The sequence below is a fragment of the Lathamus discolor genome, chromosome 14, assembly GCF_037157495.1.
Source record: "Lathamus discolor isolate bLatDis1 chromosome 14, bLatDis1.hap1, whole genome shotgun sequence".
Lineage (NCBI taxonomy): Eukaryota > Metazoa > Chordata > Aves > Psittaciformes > Psittacidae > Lathamus > Lathamus discolor.
The window spans coordinates 8,268,329-8,279,822 of record NC_088897.1 but is presented as its reverse complement, the minus strand read 5'-3'; the positions used below and the strand labels follow the sequence as shown (position 1 = coordinate 8,279,822).

Genomic DNA, 11,494 nt, shown 5'->3' with positions numbered 1-11,494 from the left:
GATAGTGATAGTGATAGTGATAGTGATAGTGATTAGTGATAGTGATACCGGCCGCTGGAGGCCGCCGGTGACGGTCTGCCCGCCCGGCCCCGAGCAGGGTAGAGGGCGGCAGGGGGAGCAGCAGGAACGGTCAAACGGGCCCTCTGCGGGGTTCAATGATCTCCGTGCCCCCGGAACGGGCCCAGGTGGTGCCAGGTTCAGCACGTGTTGATCCCGGGGTGGGAGCTGAATACCCACAGCTGTGTGAACGCGAACAAGGAGATGAATGAAGCTCCCTGCATTGCTGGCTGTTCTGGGTTTTCCTCATGGCGGGTTGTCAGCCGTTACTGTTTCAAAGGTTACTGTCTTCAGCAGTAAGTTCTGACGGGCTCCTGTGTAAAATCTCAGAGCTCAGCAGGGTTAGAGCCCACCATTTTTATTTCAGTCCGAGGCAGCTTTGGAGAGCCACGTTACCCCTCCTAAACACGCCTTTGCCAAGTGACTTTGATTGCCAGACTTCATATATGTGTTATTACTGCGTTTGTTTCTCAGCTCGTGGTACACATTCTAAGCTCTCAGATGCACTACCAGATACTTGGATCTAGTACAGAAAACCAGCCTGAATTCTTAACAAATTAAATATGATCTTACATAATCTGTCAAAGTGCATTGGCAAAGCACAGGAATAAGGGATTGGTCCCAGTGGTTAATTCAGAACAATGAAACTTTTCAAGTGTCTTCATTTATGCCACAGATTTGTGGGTGCTTGTAATGTCCTGGGAGACCAGGAGTTAAAAGCTGTTTAGAAGTTAATGTGCTCTAAGGGTATAAAAGAAGCTTCCATGGCTTTAGTTCCTAAACTCATGTTTGGAAATGCACTGTATCTGTCCTAGGAAAGCTCTTCTTAGGAGACAAACTTCTTGCATGTTCAATGAGGTAAGTGCACAGCAATCTCTGCATTTCACTCAGCGTTTTGCAAGGAATTATAACCGCTACAGTACCACCAGCAGTAAAAGCTACTCGTACCAGCACTGTGTGTCTGTGTCTTGCCGTTTGCTCTTCAGACCGCTGTGGTGTTTAAACTCTGCAAACCGAGATTCAGAGCGTGAGTCATTTTTTCAGGCAGCGTGTAAATAGCCATTTTGGCACCACCGCTAAAGAGACCGAGGTCAAAGGGCAGAACAGACTGCCCAGTGCTGTAAAATACAACTTTAGTGCTTTGTTTAATAGATTACTTACTAAAATTAAGTACCTGACAGCTTCTAAGTACAGGAATAACACAGTTGAGTGTCTAAGTAAACAGTCTCTCTGTATGAACTCGCTGTAAGGTGCAGCAAATCTGTGTGCATAGGCTGAAACAGAGCAATTTCTGTAGGAAATAATATACCTGGCAGAACTTGTCTAGGTAAGTCCTGTGTTTAGCTTTCTGTTTGTAGACCTACCATATATCAGCCTGCATTAGAAAGCCTCTCCCAGGCACTAGCCAAATACTCTCTCGGTCGCTGGAGTATAATCTTAATAAAAAGGAATTGTTCAATAAACTTTTTTCCTTTCCTTGCAAAGTGGCATTTTTTATATTTATATCATGTGCCAGCTGCTAGTTGCAAATACTTCTGTCACAGGAGCAAAATGCTTATTTTCTGTTATTAAGCCCTTTTATTCGAATGTTTTGATCCTCACAATGGAAGTTACGGCTGCTCTTTGGCTTGAGTTTCAGAAACCTGTCTGAATGCTTTTGGAAGTGGAAGAAGTCCAGTTGTTGACTCAGGGCTTTTTTTGGGGGGTGACATGACTATTGTCCCATTGTGGTCTGTATCTGTTTCCTTTTCCATAAGAGTTTGCAGAAGTTAGAAGGGTCATCACTGGCAGAGTTCTTTCAATGTGTTAGAGGTCTGTGTTAGCAGATCGCGAGATAGAACTAGAGCCAGGAATATTAGGGCAGTCAGTTGTGGATAAATTGCACTTTAATTTCAGCTAGTGTTCCCTCTAATCGCTGTTCTTCAGATATTATAGAACAAAAAAGGTTATACAAGCAACAACATGCTTTGAGGAACTCAGCTGTTCTTGTTTTTTTTAGATGAAAGTACTTGATGTTTCAGCATTAAGTGCTGATCTAGAGCCAAGATATGATTCTCATTTTACTGGTTTTGCTCTTTAAATAATTCTGCCCTCGCATGCTGTAATGTTTATGTAACTTCAAACATCCATGAGTATACTTGTTACACCTAGTTTGCAATGCAAAAATGTCAGAGATATTTAAGTGCATTATTAAAGTTTACATTAAAAAGGTCTTTTCATACTGTCATTCATACAAGATTTACCTATATGTCATATATTAATAGAGATTGCCAGGAGAAGTTAACTTTTGAACTGTGTAACAGTACCATTAACTAAATATGGTAAATGAAGGGGAGGGCTCCTGGAGAGGGAGGAGTGCTGGGTTAGCAACTCCCCGCCTCACAACGGGAGTCAAAAACTCTTAGAGAAATGTTAATTCACTTTCATTCACATCTGACCTAAACAGGCTTAAAGAATTCACTATTAAAAAAAAGGTGTGGGTTTGGGTTGGGTTTTTTTCTTCTGAGACAAAAGTTTTACTTTATTTTCTGTTTTGCTTTCAGCACTTCTTAGAGCTGCTGAAAAGCATGACTTCCTCTTCTGTTGTTTGTAAACCTCCGGTAAGACGGGTTGCTATCTTCGGGGGAACTCATGGCAATGAGTTATCAGGGGTGTTTTTGGTCAAGCACTGGCAAGAGAATGGAGCTGAGATTCAAAGAACAGGAATGGAAGTGAAACCATTTCTTACCAACCCAAGAGCTGTGAAGAAGTGTACTAGATACATTGACTGTGATCTGAACCGTGTTTTTGACTCTGATAATCTTGGGTAAGAATAGTTGTCCTTTCTGTTGTTTTACTTTTCTGTTCTTTAAAGCTGTAAGGAGCTTCCTTTCCAGATTAAAATGTTAGCACAAGTTCCACTACTATTTTAACTGTGCAGTCACATAACTGAAATTACTGACCTTTAACCCAAAAAGAACAAATTGCGTGAGCGTTAACAGATTCATTTTAAACCTCTTGCTAGTAGGATGAGTCTAAACCCACATATAGTCTCAAATACAGCATTTTAAATTAGTGTTGGATTAGTTGTATTTGTGTAAACTTAAGTATTGCTGTTCTGAGTTGCAAAGTAATTATTTCTCATGTCTTCTTGTGCAATTCAGCTTTGGAGCTCATTTTCCTGCAAGTATAATTGTATTCAGAAAACAGATAAAAGCAGTTTAGACGTCTGAGTATCTGAAAAAATGGCATACAAATTGGGGAAGTGTATTTACTTTCAGTTATATACAGTGAAAGATAAAAACTTGAAATCAACTAAGTTAGAAATGATATATTCTATGTCAAAATGATAGCCAAAAAGTCTCAATAATTTAACTGACTCATTTTAGAGGAAATTAAATCTATAATTATGTAAGATAGTAATTGATTTTACATTTATAATGGGATTTTATGTTTCTCAGCTTTTGAAACATCTATTTCATAGGTGTACTTTGCTGTATAAAAATCCTTATGCTTGGTACAGTTACATGCTAAACAGGTAATCACATTTCAGAAAGGTCTTAATGGTAAAGCTGAATATTACTGAAAGAAACGTGTATCACTTACATTGTAAGCACGGTTATTCTTACTCTGCATTCCTTTTCATCTTAGAGTTTTGTTGTTACTATATAGAAGATAAACAGACTTTTTAACATGTAAGAGTTGAGGTCATTCTTTTAATTGCTTACTTAGGACAAACATATTTATATAAAAAATGAGCTTGTTTGTTTTCAGCTGCTTTGAACATAGAACACTTGAAAAAACAGCAGATTAAGGCATCTGCAGGTTGTCCTCATTAAATCATATGAAGTTGCCCAGTCCTATTACAACACTATTAACTGTTTGGAATACCTTCACCTGATCCCTTTAAGTGTAGACTCTTCAAGATTGCAAACGATTTTACAAAATAAGAAAAAAGAGAGCGAAATCCTGATATTACTGGTAGCAATGGTGGAAAGTCCTATTGAGTTTGATAAGAAGTATTAATTTAACAGTCTTCTATAAAGAAACCTTGAATTTCAAAGACAGAACTAAAGAATATAAAGGTAGATTATGTGATACACAGAATCATAAAAATACAAAAAGGAGCTTGAGTGGCTTATGTAAAAAATTTGTGTCATACATCAGTTTCCTCTAGAGCCCTTATACAGACAAGAAGCAGATCCCAGAGCTTTCCTTAGGCAAAGACCATGTTTTTAAAGTGTAGTGCAGACATAATCAGCTGAGATTACATGTATTAAAACTACAGGAATAGATTTGAAGTAGCAAAATCTTCTATGACCTTTGAGGGTCAGGATGGCTCAAACCAGTACACTGTAAAAGTCTGATCAGAATATGAGAAGACAAGAAATGAAATTACAAAAGACTTTGTGAGTGATGTCCAGGTAAAAGGGCAGGGACTGATACCAGAATACCATCTGCAGTAGGAGCTGAATCCAGTCATGGAAGTGATTTAAGTTGTTGATTAGTTTCGAGTTACTTTGATGCATAGGGGGGAAATTTTTTAATGTAAGTAAGTGAGAAGAATATAGGCTCCAGCTAAAATCAGATAAATCTTACTATCCTTCTACACAGGGTACAGAATAGTAAGACCCATTTAACAATCATGCTTGCTTTTTTCAAGCACGAAGTTTTAACAGTTTGCTAACAAAATAGGTGATTTCAACTCCAGTCAGTTAATGGAATTAAAAAAAAGGGTATACATATGTTGTTGACTGTAAAGCCATGGAATGAGTTTACTAATTTCTTTGTACTGATATTAACAGCAGGCCAGTGGTGGAAGATATTCCATATGAAGTGAGAAGGGCTCAGGAAATCAATCATATATTTGGTCCCAAAGGTAGTGATGATGCGTATGACCTTATTTTTGACCTTCACAACACCACTTCTAACATGGGTGGTACCCTTATTCTTGAAAACTCCAGGGATGACTTTACAATTCAAATGTTGCATTATATCAAGGTAAAATTAATTTAAATGAACTATAAAAATAGATTATTAGTTGTAATGTTGTATTACTATATATTATTTTGTAGTTTCTTTAAATATACTACTTTTTATTCTGCAAAACTTTAAAATATTTAATCACTCATAGGCTGATCTTTTAATCAGAGATAATTAATATTTTGATTATAATGTCAGGTAATAAATATTTGAACTCAATCTTCATGTATTAAAATGAGTGATAGTAAGACTGATAGGAAAAGAGGTAACACATATGAAAATGAATGTAATTTAATCTGCTTTCACACTGATCCGTCAGGAACTTGGATAAATTTTGGTCACACATGCTAAATAGCTAAATATTAATTTTATGAAATAAAGACAGGAAAAAAATTATGGAAGTAGGTAATGACAAACGTTCCTTTCATCAGTGGTTATAGTAATAGCAATATGTCTTTAGAAGCTGTTTGATTCTGTGGTTCCTGAAGCTGATAAGTATTGATAGAGGGAGGTTTGCGAAGTGCTGCCATAAGTGTAATCTGATTGACCTCAACAGTGACTTATGAGATCAAGGTTAGGCTTTTTTTTCTTCTCCTTAGAAACAAGTTATTTTCACATTTGATTTTTTTCTTATTATACGTATCCCATTTAAATGTTTATAAAATATTTGAAGATATGGAAAGCTTATGACTAAAATTATATGAAGAGCAATGGTAGGCAGTGATCAGGAAACAGGCCTGAAATAAGTTTCTATATCAAAAAAAAAGGTTGCAATAAGGCTTAACTCACAATCCACATCCCTGTAAGAGAATCTAGGTCTAACAAAAAGATACTTGAAATCTGTTTTGCAGTATTCTGATTCTAAGTTCTGGAACACTGATGGGTAGTTTCCTTCCTGTTAGCAATTTAAGACTAGAACTGTATTCAGTTATATTAGGAGACAGCAAAGTTCAGTGAGGCATGGCTGGCAGGAGTTAATGGAAAGGAGAGAAACAAATACAGCTTTGTACGTTTTCTAAAGATGTCCTACTTCTTTGAGGGCCATGAAATAAAGGCAACATATTGAAGACATTGTGTAAATCACTTCTGCATCAGTAATCTTTTGTGGCACAACATTTTAAAATATTTGCATAACAAAGACATTTTTAAACAATTTCCACAGAACGCTTTGGCTCCAGAACCCTGTCCTGTTTTGCTGATCGAACATCCTAGCTTGAAATACGCAACAACTCGATCTGTAGCAAAACATCCTGTTGGTAAATATGAAAAATAAAGACTATTTTAACCCACCATAAAGTATTTTAAAATATGTCTGCTTTCAGATATGTTAATTTCACTACACAGAGCGCTCTGATCCCCAGTAGGTGTTTGACAATATATTTACTGAGTTAAATTCTCCGATTATCCCTTCTCTTGAAGAGTTCTGATTTATACTTGGCTTACAAAATACAGAAGCCAGATGGAAATGCTTAAACTCAGTTAACTCACAGTTTGCCGAAAATACTTATGATATATGAGGATAAGGAAGAAGCTTCAGAAAAGAAATGTTTACATCCTCTAAATAAGCCTTGGCTGAAACTCTGGTTGTTAGTTGAGAAGGGGAATAGACAAGATATGATAAAGGAAGGGGGAAATGATGTTCTGCATGGAAATGGTTAACGTTTTCATTTATGGAATCATGACCATAGAAAGAAAATCATTAGCTTGCTTTTCATGCTAAACAATGAGTTCTCTAAAATACAGCATGGAAAGCTAGGATTAGGAAAAGCATAAGAGAAACAAATACACGTAGTGACCCTTTCTCTGACCCTAGTACGACACTCCAAAATGTACATATGGTTCTTTCAACTGATCTTGTCCGTGAGCCAAATTTTCTGCTTGCCTTAAAAATCTTGTAACTGTACTTTACAATTCCTCTTAAACATAAGCCATAGACCCAATCAGACATCTGTTTATGCTGTGTAATCTAAGCATGTGATGTATTATGGCTATATTGATAATCTCCTTCATCTGCAAACAGGCGTGGAGGTGGGTCCCCAGCCACAAGGTGTTGTTAGAGCTGACATTTTGGACAAAATGAGGAAGATTGTAAAACATGGCCTTGATTTTGTGCAACTTTTTAATGAAGGTAGAGTAAGTAACAAGAAAATACAGCCTCTATTGTATCAGTGCACTATTGCAAGATAGTGCTTTTTAAAAAATAGGGTAGGCTACAATATTTTAAACGGGGAAAAAGGGGGAAAGGATTGTTCTCAAGACCATCTGTGTGGCCTCAGAAAGTCAGAATTCCTGTATAGCTCCTCTGGGTAGCTTTAAGGCTATTTCCTTTTTCTAAAGATTCAGTAAGTTTACTTGATCTTAAAACCTTACAGATGCTTTGAGAATCTGAAATACCAGCTATTTGTACAGTATGGTCATGGAGAACATACATAGAGAAATTAATACTAAGAAAGAGGGGGTTAATTTATACACCTTCTGTGCAATGTTATCTGAAATTAAAGTCACTAAATTCTGTAAGATTTTGTTTTACCTGTGTGCCACCTAAAATACTGACAAAAATAGGTGTTTAAAATTCTTTTAAGAGTCCATTTTGTCAGTGGGCTTTTTTTGGAAGTAGAAAGAAATGAATATAATTGTGTGTGTTAGAATCTCCATTACTGTGCTGGAATGGTAAAGATAAATACCACTGATACCATCCTGTGTTGTACAGCCCTACCAAATACAGGCCTTTCATTGATTCATCGATAAATATACCTTTTTAAGGATGAAGTGAAAAGTCACATTTCAGTAGCAAATTTAGACCTGGCTTCATATGCTACAATACATGACTGGACCATCTTTCTGCAACTTGACTTTGAGGGGACAAAAAGTCTGGAGCTGGACATTTTTATGATAAGAGCTAATTGCTGGTGTAAACTCTGACAAGATACAACCTAATGATTTGAGCCATTCTAAAGAGAATAAATAATGCTTTGTTCTTTTTAACAGGCAGCTGTTCATTTTTGACATTAAATTACATTTATTCTTTCTAGGAAAGGAATTTCCACCATGTACAATTGAGGTTTTTAAAATAATGGAGAAAGTAGATTATCCCAGGAATAAGAATGATGAAGTTATTGCTATTATTCACCCTAAACTTCAGGTAAATTCTAAAATAGTTTCTGTTTGTGATGTTTTATAAGTATTCCTGTGTTTCTTCTGCTACACTGTAGTATATTTTCATAGTAAATATTTAAAGAGACAATATTAACAATGGGTTTATTGAAAAAACCTGAGACCTTCCCTGTAGTAAGTTCTATCACTAAGGTCATACCCTGGGAATCACCGAGACTAAAGTCACTTTTGAATCTAAAACTGAAAAGAAAAAGGCAGGAGGATAGCTTAAATTCTGAATTATAAATCAATTTTTTAATTCTAAAATGAGAGTCTGTTTGATGTCAACTGTGAGCATCTGCAGTTTCCTTTTAATTCACCTTTACCACTGAATTCTATACAAACCTGAAAAAGGGAGAGACACCTGAAATTACATATTGAAGATTAAGAGGAATTCTTTTAAATGCTTTTGCCATAAACTGCAGAAAATATAATTAATGAGCATAAACTCAGAAATCACATGAAATACATGAAAATTTGAAGGTAAATATATCCTATTTATTTTCTTTCCCTAAGGATCAAGACTGGCAGCCACTGAACAACGGTGATCCTCTATTTTTGACTCTTGATGGAGAAGTAATTGCATATAAAGAGAACTGTACGGTCTATCCAACATTTATTAATGAAGCTGCTTATTACGAAAAGAAACAAGCTTTTGTAAAAACAGTAAAAATTAAACTCACTGCAAAACACATCAGATCCTCAGCCTTAGACCACAGCACTTCTTAAAAGCTCATCACGGATTTTCCGTGCAAAAAGTGGATTTCCTCTCTGAAATCCAGTGTCAATCAGTAGTCGTTGGTGGAATAACAAATGTAGAATCTAATTTTTAATCATAATTTAATTAACATTGCTGAGCACTTTTAAGATGAAACATACTGTCATAACGTTCATTATGACTACTGGTCACTTGTTCTAATAGATCACTATAGATGCAAAGAATAAATATTTTTATGATGTTTATTAGTTCACACACTACCATATACTGGTTAGTGGCTATAAAACGTACATCCAGCATCATATAGAAAGATGCTGATCCACAGAACTGTGTTATATATAAAAAAAATAACAGCATTTCTGCATTATAACCTGAAACCTCCAATAACCCAACTTTTTATTCCTTAGATAAACATGCAAAATATGAGAAAGGAAAAGCCAGGGAGAGAGAAAAAGAGTGAGGGGATGTATATCAAAATTCTTTTCTATTATCTTCATGTGGGACTAACCCATGACATACTGAAGTTGAAGCCTTAGGGTTTGGGGTTTTTTTTATACTTACAAAGATAAAAATAAGCTAAAAACATATGATTTCTGAAAAGCATACATTTAGATGACATTTAAAGCTTTTTAATTTTTAAGTATTATAAGATTAATTCAGGCTGTTTCTGATTAAAGACAAAAAGGTTTTCATTTAGGAGGTGTCCACCAGCTGCAAACATACTGGAACAATATTTAAATTCAGGAAAAAGATGTGCTTATCCCATGAAACTTTTAAAGAAAATTTCTATTGCAATGGAGAAAAGATATGTTACAGATCTGTAACTTTCCAGCTCAATGCACCTACTGCTGATAACATTTGCCAAATCAGATTTTAATCAAATGTTGTAACCCCCAAAGTTTTCAGTGAAGGTGGCAATATTAGGTGATTACTCAGGTTTTAATGAAGAGCAATGCACGCATCATACCTGAGTGTTTCAGAATGGAAATTGGGAAGAATTCCGTATGGGGAGACTTCTCAGAGTTTTGAGACTGATTTGATCTAGAGTTGTAGAGAGAAAGCCTGTCATAGTAGCCCAAAAAGAGAGGAAATTGGGGATTTAATTACTTTCCTAAAGTTGTTTTTAACATAACTGAGGCTAGAGAAAACATCAAGAACTTTGCATAATGATACAGTAATTGACTATTTACTGAAAGATTCATTGTCTAGATGACCCCCAAATTGTATCTTCCTTACTACTAAATTTTAAGTATTTTTTCCTCGCTTTGTGTAGGTCCTATGGCAATAAAACAGAAACATGGGACAATGGTTTTTGAATTACAAGTTTAATTTAAATAAACATTGTATAAAAAGTACAGATTTATCTGCTTCAGTCATTATTCACAGGGTTCTTGATAACAGCCTGGAGATAGACTGTGTGTGTGACATGGCAGGGCTCTGTGGCCACAAAAAGGGGTTTTCCTCAGCAAAGAACTTTCAGAAATAACCCCCCACCTTCTTCCTCAGTTTTATTATAAAGTTTTGTACTTGGTCATTGGCACAGCACAGTGACTTTTTTTGTGTCTTTCCTGTTTTATGGCTACACCTTTGGTGTGACTTCAGCACAGTGCAGAGATACATCAACTTGTTTCCAGTGACAAGTCTACTGGTAGCAATGGGGAGCACAGCACAGGCTAGTTTATTCTGGTTCCTGAGTATATGTGAAGAGGTATTTTTTTTTTGGTACAAAAACTGGCACTCAAAAGAATCTGAATGGAACTGCACAGTCATAAGGGAATTAATACTCTTTGTTGGCAGTTCCAATGCAGAATTAACCAGCAAAAATGAAAGATTCCAAGACCACAGGAATTTTTCTTCTCATACTCACATACCCTACTGAGAAGGCCAGACAATGCTCAGATATTATATTGGTCTCTTGATGTGCTTCCTCTCAAATTCCTATGCCCTGTAAAAATGTAACTGAATTGAAGATTCAACCTGGTTTCATCTATCCAGGCCATACGTGGTAGGAAACACAGGATGTGGCATCTTTAGACGACCAGTTGTGTAGCGAGACCCACGTTCACCATCCCTGCAAACAGCTTTGCACTATCCTTTCCACTGAAGAGTTCCCTCATGTTCTCTTCTGTGTTAAGAAAGTCTTTTGGGTCATTTTGCACACAGGCTTAGCTGTAAGAATCCAATGCAATTCTTATTATCATCCGAACATCAACAGAATTCACCTGAGTCTTACCTAAACAGCACCTTTAAAACAGGCACCAAAAGAGTAGATATGATGAAAGCCCATGACACTGAAGACACAATATATTAATTGAAATTTAAAAGTACATTGAACATTTTTTTTATATATACATACATAAATTAGAAAAGTAAAAACTAAACTAGGTCATGACAGATAATGAAATAAAAACTCTTACAGAAATGCATTAGAGTCCTCTGAATAAAAAAATAACCAAACCCCAAAACTTTAGAAGTCTGCAATTGCATTTAACTTATTTTGCTCATTTTGGGAAGAAATACTAACTTCTGTACTGAGCCATTTCAGGAAAATAAGAAATTAATTTGCTTTTAAGCAAGAAGAACTTCCAATATGATAACTTATTT

The 11,494-nt window shown here is 36.0% G+C and overlaps 1 protein-coding gene across 4 annotated transcripts; it reads left to right on the top strand.

Moving 5' to 3' along the window:
• Window positions 1-823: 823 nt before the first annotated feature.
• ASPA (aspartoacylase) lies at window positions 824-10,245 on the top strand. Of its 4 annotated transcripts, none has more exons than XM_065694636.1 (7): window positions 824-915; window positions 2,601-2,863; window positions 4,842-5,037; window positions 6,182-6,275; window positions 7,040-7,147; window positions 8,052-8,161; window positions 8,689-10,245. In XM_065694636.1, exons 1-7 carry the CDS (start codon window positions 853-855, stop codon window positions 8,899-8,901), a joined length of 1,047 nt encoding a protein of 348 aa, XP_065550708.1. In that variant the 5' UTR covers window positions 824-852; the 3' UTR covers window positions 8,902-10,245. The 4 variants fall into 4 exon arrangements, with proteins under 4 accessions (XP_065550708.1, XP_065550709.1, XP_065550710.1 ...); XM_065694637.1 differs by having other exon boundaries at window positions 861-915; window positions 4,845-5,037; XM_065694638.1 differs by lacking the exon at window positions 824-915 and adding an exon at window positions 1,258-1,384.
• Window positions 10,246-11,494: the final 1,249 nt, after the last annotated feature.